The sequence below is a fragment of the Seriola aureovittata genome, chromosome 3, assembly GCF_021018895.1.
Source record: "Seriola aureovittata isolate HTS-2021-v1 ecotype China chromosome 3, ASM2101889v1, whole genome shotgun sequence".
Classification (NCBI taxonomy): domain Eukaryota; kingdom Metazoa; phylum Chordata; class Actinopteri; order Carangiformes; family Carangidae; genus Seriola; species Seriola aureovittata.
Genome location: NC_079366.1, coordinates 14,127,246 through 14,144,088, shown reverse-complemented (window position 1 = coordinate 14,144,088; position 16,843 = coordinate 14,127,246). Strand labels below are relative to the sequence as shown.

Here is a 16,843-nt window from a genome sequence, read left to right as displayed (position 1 = left end):
CCTGGACTCCTGTCTGTCTGCGTTCATGCCCAGGGTCCTCACTCTGGAGGATTACAGTGTTTTGTAACATGATATTTAACAGGGGTGGACCTTTAACAAAGCGTGGACACACTAGTACCACTTCCATGTTTCCATTATGAAATCTGCATATTTTTTTGCCCAGTGTACTTGTAATATTATGAAGTGGCATCGAGAAGTGGAAAACAGCTGACTATTTTTTACCTTGGTATTAACTTAATAACTGAATGAATAAAAACAGTCATTTAAAGCAACAGAGGCAAATGATTTTTCAATGTAACAAGAGTTTATTTCAAATGAAAATCTGAATTTAGTTCTACCAGGTTGGTGTGTTCAGTAGTTATTATTTCCTTCTTTAATGGCAACGATCTAAACAACCACAAGTAAAAAAAACAAAAAAAAAAAAACAAAAAAAAAAGTTGATAAAGACAATAAAATCCACAATGTCTTGTGTCATTAAATATATTCATATATAATAACCATAATATATTAGTACGCATTGTAAAACAACATTGCAAAAAGTCTTTGCAATGGTGACAACTAAACAACATTTACAATTCATAGTATGAACACAAAGCAATGCTTTGACAGGTATGTGTGTAGCGTTTCATCAGGAAGCTTGTCAAACCATTGCTCAGGAGACGGATGTAAAATTTACAGCATGAGGCTTCAGACTAGAGAGGTGTGATTACAGATTACATTGTGCCAAACAGAAAAACATAGCCATGTAATGTCATGTTGTAGGATTAACAATGAAAGGCAGGAACACGTACATGTACTGTACGTGTGAGTGTGTCATCATCATCAGCCTTGGGAAAACCACCAGCACGTAGCATCACGTTGGGCTGAAATTACACATCGTTTGATTGGTTGTACAGTTAAAAAAAAAGATAAACTCCAACCAACCCTAACTGTAAATACTGAGAAGTTCTTCTGCAATTTGGTCATCTGTACTTTGTATCTTTCAGCTTAGCCCAGGTGATTTTGATTTCTCAGGGTTTAAAAGGCCCTTCTAATTTGTCATAGTCTACGAGGCATTTCGGTCCATTCAGAAAATTCCTGGACGAATGAGCACATTTATGAGATAGTGGAAATCAAACATTATTACCATTTAAAACAAAGGAGTCCATTAGATTAAAACCATGTGCCTTTAAATGATCTTCAAACACTTTTTTTTTTTACAGTTACTTGTGCTGTGGAACAGTTTAAAGGGTGCCATAGTAAATGTGATTTTGTAAAGCAACAAATACCAGCAACATCAAGTGTTGCTCAGTGTATTTTGGGATGGGCTGAAAGGAACCCCAGTTTATGGTGCATCAGATACACTGTGGGCTTTTTTTTTTTTCCTTTTTCTTTTTTTTTTTTTTTTTTTTTTTTTTTACAAACCTGAGCAGTGATTTTTATTTTTTTATTTTTTTATTTTTTTACCAGGCATTCCTTGGAAAAATCCAAACTGAACTGCATACAAATAAATGTGGTTTGAATCAAGCAGCGTCAAGTGATTGCAATTCACCCCATTTCTCCCTGTGAAAGTGTAGAAGTGAAGAGAATTAACGTGACAGGTCAATGGGGGACTGCAGCTTCTGACTGGTTGCACAGTGGTCTTTTAGTGAATGTACAGTCATGCATTGTGTTTGCAAGCGCATGTGTGGACTGCAAAGGTAGTTATCTACAATCTCAGAGTACTGAAGTAATCTAGATGAATACAAGCCAGTGTGCGGTGGATTTCAAAAATACTCGTTGAGTGTATTCAAATAATTGTTGAGCACTTTTTCAAGGTGCAGTTTGCGCTGGAGTTTTAATTTTTCTGTTTTGTGTTAGGGTTACTTTCTGCACCGTATGAGGTAAGTAAATTATTTTCTTTTCATCATGCCCATTCTCATTGCCTCATACAATCTGCATTGATTAAGTGTGAGTGAAAAGTTCACCTTTTCAGATTTGGTGTTTGGCAGCCATCCACATTGTAATACCTTAGTGAGAGGCAGAGGTCATTTTTCTTCCTTTGTCGTTAAAGATACATTTTTAGACATTGAACAGAGTTTTTTTTTTTTTTATATGAGCTGATTTTGAAGGAATTAATTTCTAAAGAGACAAATCATACAAACGTCTGCGTTGTTGCACTTGCTGTGACATACTATATGCACTTCTTTGTCAGTATTGTCAGCACTGAGAACGTGCAGCACCTGCAGCTGCACTTTCACCTGCGATTCTAATGGTGCTTCCACTTTGCCATATGATCTACCTGCTGCTGCTTTCACAGCTCTAATCATTTTGTTGTAGAACGAGTATGATATCGTCGTTAAAATGTTGATAAGATTAAATTAATTAAAAGGAAAAAAAAAAAGTATTATTTTGTAGCCACTTAATTAAATTCATTAGATTATTTATTTTTATTAGTTCTAGCCATGAACAACTCATTATTTTGTGATGATTTGATAGTATTTTTATGAAAGGCAATGTGTCTGGCCTCTTGTCCTGTTGCAAGTCAGTTGTTAAACACAAAAAAAACCTACTGGAGTTGTGAAATAAAAAAAAAACAAAACAAAAAAGAAGTTACTGTCAGTACTAAGGGTGAAATCAGTGAGTTTTAAATGTATTCTGTCCTCACAAAAAAAGTGTAATTTTAACATCAGCAGCACCAGTTAGGGAACTAAACATAGTCGCAAATTAGAAGCCTTCACATGCAAGTTTGCACAGATACTGAACCACCAAAATTAAGCAGGTACGTCTGAAGGGGGCAGATACGGGAGTAAAAATATGCTCAAGATTAGTCAGCTCAAATATGCTTAAGTCAATACTGTGTTTTGTCCTTGGTTTTCTTCTGTCACCTGCATTTTCTAAATTTGTAAACAGTTAAATATGTAGGGCAAGAGATTTCTTGTTTCTTGACTTGCACATGTACCTGAACTTGTACAACAATGGAATCAGATTGAGCTAAATGTAGTGTCTGTCTGTGGTTTAGAAACAATTGTCTTTATGGCACAGTTCTGAGAAATATTTCTGCCTCGATTAGCTCAGTGAAGACTTTTGATGAAACAAGCTCGCTTCTTAGCTAAGAATACAATAAGAAAACCATGCAGAGGCAAAATTGCAGTGGTTATTATAAGTGGGTTTTTCTGTGTCATCTTTGCACCAGCAGAAAATGTCCATAAAATTAAAACATTAAAATATAATGATTTCATACTGAGATAACGAAAACAAACACAAATAACTTTATATACTGGTAATAGGTGCAAATTCGGCAAATCCACAAGAGAGACAAAATCTCAAAGTAAAATAAACCATAAAACCAAATCTGCAAGGTGAGCTCCTTCAACAAAAGTTCACTAGAAAAGACAAATCAACCTAAATAATTCTCTTCATGCTTCTACACAAAAAAGCAGCGACATAAACAGTCTTTTCTCTGTCCGTGGTCCTCTGTCCATCCCTCTCTCATTCTTTTCTTTTCTTTTTTTTTTTTCTTTTAAATCACCCGCTCAGATTTCTCTTGAATTCCTCTTCCTCTCCGGCATCTTCTTCAACGTTTCCCGCCTATGGCTTCTTGCACTTGCCTTTCTTCTCCCGCTGCTGGAACTTCCTGAGCCTGCGTGCCCACGTGTCCCTCCACTGGATAACCAGGCTGCCTTTGTCTGCCACCACTCCGCTCTGGCCGGGGGAGTCCTCGTCATTCCCCAGCAGCAGGTACTTCTTGCCGGGCTTGATCTTGGGACACTTGCAGGCCACGTCTTTGACGCGGACCCACAGGAACTGGTCCCCGCGGCGGATGCGGCTCTCGCCCTGCTTGTAGACGGAGATGATGTTGACGGTGAACTTCCACCACTCGCCGGCTTTGTCCGCCTTCAGGATGTGCACCTGGACAGCTGCAGAGAGAGGTCGAGGAGCAAAAGAGATAACACAAAATCACTTAATGTGAGATTTCTCTCCCTAACATGCAATCTGCTGCATGTCGGCTCTAAACACAGAGCGTTTGGCCACAACATCATGTGGCCCAGTGCTTCTCATTCTTTCCGTGCCTTACCATGGTAATACAGACACATACACTCCTGGCCCTCTGAGAGAAAGTTTTCCCCTATAACAATTTCTACTCCACTGAAATTTCTCTGTCATTGGATATTTATTGAGGTGATTAAATAAGATACAGTGGGTCAACTAACCACCGCTCTCCTGCATGAAGATATGCAGCTATTTTTATTCTTTTAATGACAACCTTCTTTTTGCTTCAATTTGCTGCATCAGCTTCTCATGGAGGAGTAACCACCACATTCAAAGATCTCTGTCATGATGGAAGGAAAGGAGCTTTCTTTTTTCTTTTTTCTTTTCCCTTCAAAGCACACAGGCCCTTTTTCCTTTTTCCAGCTGTGGCTATTATTCAAACATCAGCACACCACAAGCAAAGAGTTTGCAGCTACAATCACATAAAGCACTGTGTGGAGAGATGGAGAGAGGCTCACAGTGAGTGCTGTAAGTGCCCATACTGTTGCATGGGGAGGGGGTCATTGCATCCAGACCTCTGACACCTTCTGATTTGGCATCAATATGTCAGAAACTCTGAATCAGAATAGCTTTGATTTCTTTAAACAATTTTTAGAAACCCAAAGTTTTATCTGTATTTACTGGTGTTTATGGTGGGCGTGCCTCAACTGAGGGTGTCTTGTGACAAAAGGCCAAAACACCCAATGACGTCAAGGTACACAACTGAAGATGTGTCCTACTGGTAGCAATAGCTAGTGGTCACCTCCAAGAACATCTCCAATTGCTGTGCTGTAATTTCAGGGACTGTAACAATCAGTCCTTCTAACAAATCAATTGTAACTAGGGCTGAATGATATGCAAAAAAAAAAAAGTATCATATTGCAATTATTTGCAATTACAATATCAGTCATGATTTCAGTTGGAATGGTAATTTTTGCATTTCATTTTCATCAGAAAAATATATGGTTTTTAGAACGGGGCATCTCTGTCATAACACAATGTTTCATTTATGGTATGTTGTTACACTTTTACTTTTGCAGCTCCTTTGCAGTTGGCCATATTGCTATTTCGATAATATTTCGTATAATTGTTCAGCCCTAATTGTAACTTATGGTATGACTGTACTTCAGAGTATAGATGTGTCTCATTATTCTTCTGATATTTAAGGGGCATTAACAGTTCTTACATTATGAAACTAAACATGAGATGACATTGTTACTGACTCGATCATCATCATTAAGTTGATATCAGCTGCTGATAACACTGACAAATCAACAGTCACTGTAATCAAGTAATGAACAGAGATCTTAGAGAAGTGGTGAGATCACAGGAAAAAAAAAAAACTAAAAGCAATGTAAGTAAATGGGAACCCAAGTCTTATATGTACAAAATGATACCTTAAGTTCATAAATGGACCCTCATGTGGAATAAATACTGTTTATAACCTCAGTGGAAAAGACTGGTCTATGGTCCGGCTATGATATACAGCTGCACATGTCCATTACTACTGACAGAGCAGTGTGATTTGTAATGTGATTAGAAGGCAGGGTAGGGCTATTAGAGACGTTAGCTGGAAAGACACTCAGTGATATCACATGATGAATGAACTGGTACGGTCCTCAGAGAGAGAGAGAGAGAGGAAGAGAAAGAAAGAGTGGAGAAAAGGAGGAGAGAGAAGTCTTCCTCTCATGGCTCCTACCCCAACTATCAATATGTATTATATTGACCAGATCTCTATTAAGCTCCATTAAAGTTCTCCTGTGCTTGTGGGACAGCTTTTGAAATGAACCACCTTGTTCCAGGGTCACTGGTTTCACCTTCAGTGTAGAGCTAATGGAGCTGAACATCATGGCAGAATTAAGAGTGTATCCTGTATTCAGGGCAGGTTTTCAACCATACATCTTGGATCACTTCCCTGTGAGTCACACTTAATGAACGGTGAGGACCTAAAACTGCTTCTGAAACATTTTTTTTTCTCGGCTAATACGTAGCATAGTATTGGCCCCCCTCCTCCCCGACTTGGAAAACTGAAAACATACCTGAGCATAATTTTAGTTTCCACGGCTCCTTTGGTATTTGATATTTGGGGTAAAACGCTGCTCTGCTTTAGTGCCGCAAATCTTATCTTAGCTTAGCATAGAGACTCGACACAAAGGGAAACTGCTTGTCTGGCTCCGTCCAAAGTGACAAAATCTGCCTCGTTTGTTTAATCTGTACAAAAACCGAAGTGTAAGAAGGATAAATTGTGGTTTTAGAGTGGGTAATATGCCGGACTATTTCTTGGCTGGGTGCAGTAAGTTCCTGGAGTTTTGTGGGTTGCCAGGCATGTAGTATAGACTCCAGGAATATTCCGCAAATTCACAACATTGGGCTTTTCCTCGTGTAAGAAATGTGCTACATAGATTAAGTTAGCCTTGCTTTTCTTTTACAGTTCCTACAGTGCCCCTGAAGCCCAGTGCCATGAGGGCCTATGTGGCAGTTGGCTGATATGCTCTGACATGGTAGTGACCTCTGCAGCACCCTGCACCTACCAGCTTCCACCAGGTGCTGTTCTCTCTTTGTGTTTGGACAACAATGACTGTGTACTGTGTACTGTGTGCACTGAAATGCCTGGAATAGTTATCCCTGGCATTTTTTTTTTCTGAGATCAGACATTTCCACCCCCTCTCTGCATCCCTCTCCCTCCTGTGATTCTTAATGTGCGTCTCGTATATCGACCACAGAAGCTTGTAGTGTCGTTTCCCAAGGCAGCATGGAGCCCAGCTCCCCTGCTGATCTTTTCAAAACAGTGCAAAGCTCCGGCTCTCTGGAGTTATTCTGCAGATTTATATTACTTTTGACTTTTCGATCAGCTTCGCTAAGCTCACGTGTGGTAAACACTGTACATGCGTCTTCATTCTGGTCTGTTATGAAATCTTGAATATGCTGTTGAAAACTATGGACGGATATGACAAGAAGCTTAGTGGTTCTCATGTACATAACCAGCACAAAGCCCCCCTGGTGAAGGCAGGGCGAGGAGAAAGTGGATTACACAGTGGATGATGTAGCACTTACAACCAATGGTGGACGGATGGATTGAATTAAATGTTTTTACAATAACCTGATTTGAAAAAAAAAAGCATAGTAACTAGATGGTATACATATGTTTTAAAATTACTTTTGAGAGCAGTGCTAATTATTTGTTGTTCTGTTAAATCGGTCTGTATATAATTACTGCCTATATGTAGACCTAATGAGCTGTTAACAATATAAAGAAAAGAAACCTTCCCTACAGTCTTATAGAGTTAAATTCTACTAAAATCCAAAGTTTCTACTGTCTCAAGTTTCTCTCCCTAATACTCTGCCTCGAACTCTGACCCTTACATAAAAATATCCTGCACTGACGCACAAAAACACTGGTGCAAAAGGGGAACTTCCATTTGTCTTTTGCTTAGTATTATCTCAAACATCAGTACCAGCAGATTCCCTACACTTCTCTCACACACACACACACACACATGCACACACACACGCAAAAGCCAAATCAGTAGGAAGGCTCATGAGGGTACTCAGTAACATGTTGAGTGATGTTTTCTCCAGCAGGAAATCCTGATGTCTCTTTTTACCTCTACACCTCTCCACCCTTGAATGAATGCTGCCAGCTGTTATCATTGGAGTGTTACATAGCTGTTGACATAAATGTTCCGCTGATAAAATGTCTGTTTGTTATCTATATGTGGGGAGATTAGAAAGTTTGAACCTTCTCTCCTTTTTTGCCAAACTATAAAAAGAAAATAGAATAAAAAAAAAAAAAAAAAAAAAAAAAAAGGACCCAGCAATGTGGCTGACACATTCAAGCATGAGCTGGCACATATTTCAGAGACAAGGCTCTTCTCACGACATCAGCACCAAAGTTGGCATTGGTGGAAGAGGAGGTGTCTATAAGCTGACCCCCTAACTCCTCCAAATCCCCGCAGAACAAAGCCCGGGCCTGTCCGTCAAGCTGCTGAGGTATGCTGCAGGATGCCGCTGCTTGGTTGACCAGTTCAGCAGCCTGACTTCAATCAGGGGAGGGGACAGAGGGAGGGGAAGAGAGGGGAGAGGTCATACGTCTTATCCACACCTTGAATGGCGTGGCGGACGGACGCTCACAGGAATGCAGCGAGAAAAAACATCGGCGGTGGGGGAAGTGGGCTGCCTTAATGAGGATCTCTTAGAGAGCACCCACTGTCCGTTGCTTTATCCGCTCGGGTCTTTAAATGCCGGCTCAGAGACAACTCTTCCCACACACACACACACGCACACGCACAAGCACACGCACACACACCTCAGCCTAATTCTTTATCCTGTCCTTTCTCTCCTGTTTGTCTGCTTCTTTCTTCCTCCTTTAAGATGTGCTGTCTTCTGTTTGATCCTTTGTCTCTGCGCTCAGAAAGCTGGAGTAAGCCATCAGTAAAATGCCTCCCCTGTAAACTATAGCAGCTCCCCAGCACCGTGGGGAGGACATGGTGCAAAAGCAGTAAACACCAGAGAGAGAAAAATGTTGCAAAGTCATTCTAGTGCTCCCAAAAAAGGAAACTGTATGTTTCTTCCATCAGAGCATGTGTTTTCCTGTTGAAATGAGCATTAATCCAAGTCATTAAATGGGCTTGTGTGTTGTCTGTTGACTCACCGTAATCTTTCTTGCAGTACTTCTTCATGTTGATTTTCAGTTTGCCTTTAGATGCCTTGCAGTAAGAGTCACAGTCTGCAGGAATGAGAAGAGGGAAAAACACAGTTAGTGAGCTAGAGGGAGAAAACAAGCAATGAAGGAATGATGGAGTAATGTGTTTACAGTCTGTCGTTTTAGTCACGGGAGAAAAAGGTTTTGTGAATTTAACATTTTAGCATTTGTTAATAAGTCGATGACAAGTGCCTAAAAACATTTTCAGATAAAGCAATTTTCAGAGCAGTGGGGAATTAATGTGGGGCCTACTACCTTATATAAGTTACAAAGCCATAACATGCATGACTAAATTGTTTTGGTTTGATTTATTTTCATAAAAATGTTGAAAATTGGTTCAGAATTTGGTCAAATAATTATGGTCATTATTGGTCAAATAAATATTTCATAATTGAATAATAGTTAGACAAACTAAAAATATTTCACCGTTTATCAAAAATTGAATGAATTGGATAGAAAAAAAAAAAAAATTAGTCTTTTTGTAAATAGTTAAAGTAATCAGGTCATTAATTCAGGTCATTTACAATGAGTCATTTACCTCATATCGTCAAAAACAAAACAAAAACAAAACAGGGTAAATATCTCCTGTTTACAGTGTACATTTTACAATTATTCCCTGCTTTTTTAATACTTTCTAAAAAAAAAAGTATTAACTAAATTATATCTAAAAAATTATCTATACTATAGATGAGCTGGGAGTTTAGTTGATGCAACCGTTAGGAAACAAATCCATAGTGAACTTTATAATTTCCACCAGCTTGAAGCATATGGAATATTTTCCTATGCCTACATTTCCATGTGTGGCAGAGCTTTAACAACTTTCCAAAATTCGAAACTTGAGTCAGCTGCTTTAAGAGCCACCTTGTTTCTATTTCTGTCATCCCATACCTTTTTGGGACAGGGTTTTTGTTTTTGTTCATCTAAAGGCAGATTTAGTAAGACACAAAATGAATTCCATCTGCCTACTGGATCCTGTTGATAACAAGTTTAGAGAACTAGAATTGATGACCGCACTTCCTTCAATAATTCTTTTGGCTGATTGGTTGACACACATCTGTCTGGTTTGATTGTGTTCTCTAATGAGACTATGATGGGTTGTGGTGGAGGCGCTTTACCCTCCGACCACGTCTACAACCTCTGTGCGTGATGGTGAGGACCTCTGAATAGAGCTGATGGTACCAGCAGCTGTTTGGGAGAAATCCAAATGACCACTGCCATCTACCCACTCACTCCCTGTCAGACTGTGGGAAGGAGTCAGGCCTGTGCAGACCACCCTCCACCCACATCAACCCCCACCTCCCTCCAAAAATCTCACCTCGCTTGTCACCTCAGCCCCCGACCTCCCGAAAAAAATAACCCCGGGATCACTTCAAGGCCCCACGGAGAACCATGTCAAGCTTTTGCATTTATTGCAGTGTGGACAAGGGGGGAAGAGCACAGGGGGCTGGCAGCTATTTGAAGGAGTAGAAGGTGGGGGGTGTGAAGCAGGTCAATGCCACACAAAAGGAGGTCAGGAAGGGAAAATTAGCCATCCATGAAGCGTTAGGCAGAGGACCCTTTTCGGGGAGGGGTGGGGGTGTCACGTCCACTCTGGACACGGTGAACAAATAAATACCTCACGCAGGCAGAGGGGTCACCCAAATCGCGGCTACACACTCTTTGAGGCAGCTGATTTCAGCTTGATTTATCTTCTGGATAACAACTGGATCACTTTCTATATTTGTTGGACACTGTTTAAGAAACCGTCTTGTAGATCCTCGATTAAAATTAGTATATTCCATGTGCGATTGAGGATAGGGAACATTTGAGTATCCACCCTGATTCAAAAAAAAAAAAAAAAAACGAAGAGATGACTCACACTGTATAGGGACAGAAACAAGGCCACCAACCGCTCGATACACAAATACATAATGCAAGGCGTCATAGATATGCAAGGTCTCTGAGTAAAGAACATGTTGACAACAGTGACATGTGTCTCCATCACTCTTTTATGACAGATTACTGTGAGGTGGAGGAGGCAACAATAGATCCCACCCTCCACTTTGCTGGCCCCTGCAATCCAGAGAGTGCATAACTTCAGTGATTACTCCATGCTGTGCTGTCACACTGCCAGCCACTTACAGTGAGGGCCAGAATAATGTGATGTGAGGCCATACCATCATCATCATCATCATCAAAAAAAAAAAAGTTCTTTTCTCAGTTTCTCTGCTCTTTCAGCCCTCTCCCAGCTGGCATAAATTGGATCCAGTGTACTGATTTAGTTTACACTAGTTGTAATGAGTATAGTAAAGGATAAGAGGGTAGGAAGGAGGTAGGAAGACATGGATGGACAGCAAGTAGTAGTGGATAAGAGTGATGGGGCGGTGGAAGAAGGACCAGAGCTTTCAGGCAGCCTGAATATGAACAAACTGCATTGTTGTGACCAGATCTTTGCTCCATGCCTTTACTCCCCTTTATACTCTGCTTGAATGAGGTTGCCTGGGGAACACCACAACAGGAAAAAATGCACCCAAAAAAAAGAGAGAGAAGGAGGCGGGAGAATGGATACTGGTAGAGAGCAAAAGGGTGGAGAGGTTGACAAAAAAAAAGAAGACAGAAGTGGAGTTTATCAGGGGGGTGGGAAGAAGAAGAAGAAGAAGAAGAAGAGGAGGAGGAGGGCCAGGATTTTAGTAAAACCCCAAAATCAGCTCTAAAAGGAAAACCAAAGCCGGTAGCCCGACAAGCTGGTTAGCAGGCCACAAAGCTGAAGCTGGTGGTGGTAAATAGAGAGAGTAACAAAAATAGGCAAAGTAAATGAGGAGTCTCTATGAGCTGCACCTGATTACCATGTAAATGATCGGGGGGGGGGGGGGGGCGTGGAAAGGAAAGCTTTGTTTTCTCATAACCCCCCTTGATGCCATCATGATACTTCCCCTTGATAGCCTTTCGTTCCCCATTAGTGTACCCCTGAGACACAGCTCCGGGCCCCGCTGAGAGCACCCCGAGACCCCCATTTAGGGCAAGGCAGTCCCCTACCGTGAGGACAAATGTTCTCTTTGTGTGTGCGTTACAAGCAGGGGAAGTGGGAGCAGTCCTGTGGCACTGTGCTAAGATGTGCTTTGGGTGTTCTGAGTACATGTAGTTACTACAGCGCTTTGTTTCCTGCCTTTCAGAGCACTGAGAAGTGCGTAACTGAGAGGTGGACCTTTGCCCCTTCTATCAAAGTGCTGTACAACCCTTTAAGCTCTAATCGTTTTCATTCGGGATGCTTCTTACTCAAGCTGCTCCACAACAGGATACAGTACTGTACAACTCTGCTATGCCCATAGATGGAAGCAAAACTAGGCCTGGGTTAAGCTCAGTTGCCAGTGTAAGATAGGTAGTACAGTGGTGCAGAGTAAAACCTGCCCCAAATATAAAAATGAGTGGTAGATAGTGCTGTACAGTAGCTTGTGTATACCCACTGCAGGTTTGCTTATTGACCCTCAACATCAGTTGGGGTGTAAGATCAAATATGTATGATCAACACTCGGCCATGGTAAAATGAAGAGCAACCATGGCTGGTTAAAGTCAATGTAAATGTGCCTGAAAAGAAAAAAAAAAAAGGGACATATTTTAAATCAAAATCGACATCTCTGCAGAATGTAGAAGACGATTATCCAACAAGCCGATCATACCATTTAAGCAAAAGAGGAAAGAAGATACATTTCTGGAGGCGAACATTAATCTATGACAAAATGGTGCATGTGTAATGTTCAGGTTCAGTTCTTGATACAAGGTAATAATGTTTACATGAACGGATTTCAGGGTTCCTGCTTCCTTATGACACGTTCAGACCGACTTTAAGCTTGCATGACAAAACGTAGCCCTCTCACTTATTCGAGTTGGCGATATTCAAACAAAGTGCGGTGCAATCTGGTGGCACGGTGAGGTTGCCAACACAGAAGACTCGCAGGGTCATCCAGCAAAAAATTTGACCTGGCTCCAATTTTGCTGTAACGTGATGCCATAGGGCAAAGCACTGCAGTGACGAGCAAGGGCAAATTCCTTGTGGACTTTGCCATTTTTCTACTGTTTACTTTGTAACCGTTGCGACAAAAGATAAGAGTTGCTGCTGTGATCACTTCACTGAGTAGTAAAATGTTGCGTCTGAATATTATAAACCACCGTGCAGTGTATTTGGTGTATGATAAGACTTTAAAGACACCGATTGCCGAATAGACTTTCTGGATCATATTTTATAGTACCTGAAGCAACACGCCCCCTACAACACAGGCCCTTCCGATGCTTTAACGCAGAGGTATTTTCCGTCTGAATCCCTGCTTACAGCCTCTGGTCCTCTTGTAGGCCAGATGTAGCTGCAGTTAATACTTGGTGCTTGAATAAACCTGGGCAATCTGATCAGATGTCAGTAGCAGAAATTATGTTTTAAGCAACCCCGGTGCCATCGCCAGACAAGAATGTCAACATTGGATGAGTCTACTCTCCCCATGTGGAGAGAAGAGTATGGCTAAGGTTAAGGAACAGTTGTTATGGTATTTAAACTATGATGAGGGTGTGGATACGATTAGGCAAATAAAACCCTTGGTTGACATGGGGGGAAAGATCATGGTTACTGCCACTAAAAAAGGGAAAAAGGAAAGTATGACGTGCTTTCCAACTTGCTAAATAAAGGGCCCACTTCTTGCATCATCAATGAATGTTGGCATTGGATGTAAGTTGTGAGCCACCATTATTATCCAATAGCGTTGCAACCCCTGCAGATAGTAGGTTGAACTGTATTGAAGACACGCTGGAGTCAAAAGATTCAGGCCACATTCAGAGCTGCTGAAGGAGGTAAGCGGTCGCAAATACAGTGTGAACAAAATACACCCCTCATCTGTTGATCTGACAGCTACGAAAAGCAGCTGACGGTCCAAGTTTCAAACTAACCATCACCGCCACCACTTCTTTAGCAATATGGCTGAATATAAAGATTTTGTTTTTTTTTGTTTTTTCTTCTGTTCAGCGGCTTTTCACAGTTTCCAAACAGATAAAATCAAATGTACCCCGGCAAGTGAAATCTGAGCTGAAGTGGTCTCTCGAGTCAAAGCCAGGTGTAAACAGCACACGCATATCAGCTACATCTAGACACACTTTGGATGCATCTAGATACAAGATAGTGTGAACGTGGCCACAGAGGCAGGGCAGTGAGACAAGGAGGTGTAAATGACGGCTCGGGAGGAGGGCTTTCTCCTTCAACCACACTGATTGAGAAACAAATTGCAGCAAATAAAGCATGTAATTAGATTATGGAGCCCAGTGTGCTGCCCTGCTCTGTTCTCCTCTGCACTGTGCTGGGCCGCTCACACCAAGAGCCGTGAGTTTGGATCCCGTCCAACAAAAGACGAGAGAGAGAAAAGAGGAAAGAAAGAGAGGGAGCCCCCCCCCCCCGCCCCCCCCCCCCCATTTACCCCCACCTATTCTCTCATTGTATTGTCAGAGTAAAAGATGGGTTTGTTTTTGGCAGACAACAGCCAGTGAAGAGGTTGTTAGAGTTCTTGACCTGATTCGAGATTTTACCCTCGGGTGGTGGTGTGCAACCGGCAACCAGTGAGATGAGTCGTCCTGCGTAACTTTAACTGATGACTTTCAGATGAATCAGCGGGGACTCCTGTTGGTTATCACCCAAAGCTTAGACACGGACAGAGGAAATAGTCCCATGAGGGTTTTTAGTGTCATCGATGCACAGAAATTCCATGCAACAAGTTTTAAACTGATAATGAGAATTTGATACTGTGCTGTTCTATTTCTTGCTCATTGTGAAACATGTCCTTTACCATTACTTCTTCTCTCACTCTCTCACACAATTAAGCAGCGTAACAAGATCCCATGCTGACATGACTGTAAAGTGCGGTGGAGTCGGCAAGTACGGAACAGGGTGTGTGAAGCAAGACTCATGTCCAAAAAATCTAAGGAGGGGTCCGCCACAGATTGTGATCACTTCCAGCCCCAGACAACACACACACACACACACGACTGAACCTTGTTACCCTTATGAGCCTCATCATCGTCACTCCAATTCTCCTTCTCCTCCTCCTCATCATCATTAGTTACTTTCACATCCTGTGTATCCTGACCGGCCCGGGCGGCCATCACAGGTCATCAGCGGTTAATCTCCTCCACATTTCGTTGCTGTGCAGACGTCTCTGTCACGACCCATGGGAGTGGCGACACACACCATCCGTGACCTACCAGCACAATGTGTGTTTTGTCTGGGCCACACCATCGGAGGTATTCTCCATGCATTCCAGCCCTACGTGTGGTCGAAAGGGGGAGAGCCCTGCTGCAGGAGACAAATTAATATCCACTCCATTTTCCTTCACACCCTCCTTTCACCCCCTGACAAAAAAAAAAAAAAAAGAGAATACCCCCCACCCCTCGCCATCCCTCCGTGAGTGAGGCACAACGAGACACCTGCCTCACAGCTGTCAGCCTGACACTGTCCAGTATCACACTCACGCACACACTCTTGAGCAGACACACATTTTCCCTTTTCACCTTTATTTCTAAATTAATTTCTTAATTGATCATTAAATCCTTCCTCATTTCTTCAGCATCTTCTTCCTTCACTTGCCTTTTAGCCACCAGACCGTTTTCTTCTCCTCATCAATCTACATCCCTTTTTAAAAAAATAATTTTTCCTTGTGGTTTTTTTTTTCTGTCCTGTGGTTTTGAGATTGTCCTCTTCCCGTTTCTTCCTCTTCATCCTCTTTGTTTTTCTATTTTCCCTGCCTTTCTTCTTCCCCTTTCAATTCCCCTTTTCAATTCTTCCTCTTGTATTGTAAATGTGTCCACATAAAAGGTAATGTGTATCATCAAAATATATATATACATATAATACATATATGTATATATATATTTGTTACTATATATTTATTGCTGTATTGCTTTGTGTAGTTTCCTTCCATGTAAAGCGCTGATGTACCTCAAAACTAAAATTCTTAAATTCTGTTCACCTCCTCCTAATGCTGCTACTACTACTAATAATGATATATAAAAAATATACAATAATTCTACAAATTTAAATATTAATATATATTCCTGCAGGTACTGTTGATGGGTTGAGGTAGAAAATATTATTTAATACTATAATACAATCACCACATCTGTTTGCCATCACATTTCAGGTGATTTCATCACTGTTGCCGAGCAGAGGTGCGTTTGCTCTGCGACCTTCCGAGGAGGCTCAGAGGGTAATGTATGCATCCTCTGGGCCTCAAGCACCGGGTGGTCCAGCGGGACCCTCAGCTACTCACGATTCTGACATGACCAACGCAGGACGTCCATCAAGGTGCTCCACTTTGCAATCTGCTTGGTTTCAACCTCTCTGGGCTGAACAGACCCCTGCCCATTATACATATGAGAGGGGATTCCCAGGACTCTCGACTGTGATTAGATTATCTGTGGCTTCGAAGCCCAAGTCATTACACAGTCTCCTCCAGGTTGTGTTTACGTTTGTTCAATGACACGGTTTAATAAATGGGATTATAAAAGGAAGATTTTTGCAACAAGATGTAGCCACAGGCAAAGATTTCACATAGCAACAGCGAACTGGACGGAGAGGTATGGTGACAGGTTTCATATAAAAGAACATAAATATCCATAAAGGATTTTTTCTGCTTCTCACTCAAATGCTAAAATAGGAAATAAATCATCTCTTTGCATTTATTTAAGCTGATAAACTAATACAGGTCCTCTCTCACTTATCCAGTAATTCCTCAATGAGGTGAAGAAAAAATTTCCTACTCTCCAAGAGTGGACAGATTCCTGACAAGGGGGCCCAGAGAAACTCCAGATATTCCAGCTCGGCACCACCCACAGTGTTATGTGAAGACAAAGCGTGAAACAGAGGGAGACGAAGGAGGTGGAGGAGAGCGAAAAGAGACTGAAAGAGAAAAGAAAAAAAAGGTGGAGGAGGGTTGGGGTCGCGGGGCATGTGGGGGGGGGACCAGCGATATCCTGACTGTGCTGTCAATCGAAGCTGGGGACCTCGGAGGGCCCAACCAACAACAGCTGCAGGAGCCTCTTACACACACTCGCATACACATACGCGTATACCTTGGGCCTCCTGCAACTTCACGGGGGAGACCAGAGCAAACAGATGACTCAAGTTTTTCCACCATGAGGACA

At 41.7% G+C, this 16,843-nt stretch overlaps 1 protein-coding gene across 3 annotated transcripts in view; it reads right to left on the bottom strand.

Annotated features, from left to right (window-relative positions):
* Positions 1-2,308: 2,308 nt before the first annotated feature.
* The window catches only part of ntn1a (netrin 1a), a 63,066-nt gene continuing 48,531 nt past the window's right edge, over positions 2,309-16,843 (bottom strand). For 2 of the 3 annotated variants that reach the window (XM_056371382.1, XM_056371380.1), the window contains exons 6-7: positions 8,642-8,716; positions 2,309-3,878 (exon numbers count right to left, since the gene is read on the bottom strand). In XM_056371382.1, the coding sequence (XP_056227357.1) occupies positions 3,550-3,878; positions 8,642-8,716 (404 nt within the window). In that variant the 3' untranslated portion in view covers positions 2,309-3,549. The remainder of the gene's footprint in view (positions 3,879-8,641; positions 8,717-16,843) is intronic. The other variant, XM_056371383.1, reaches the window with a different exon arrangement.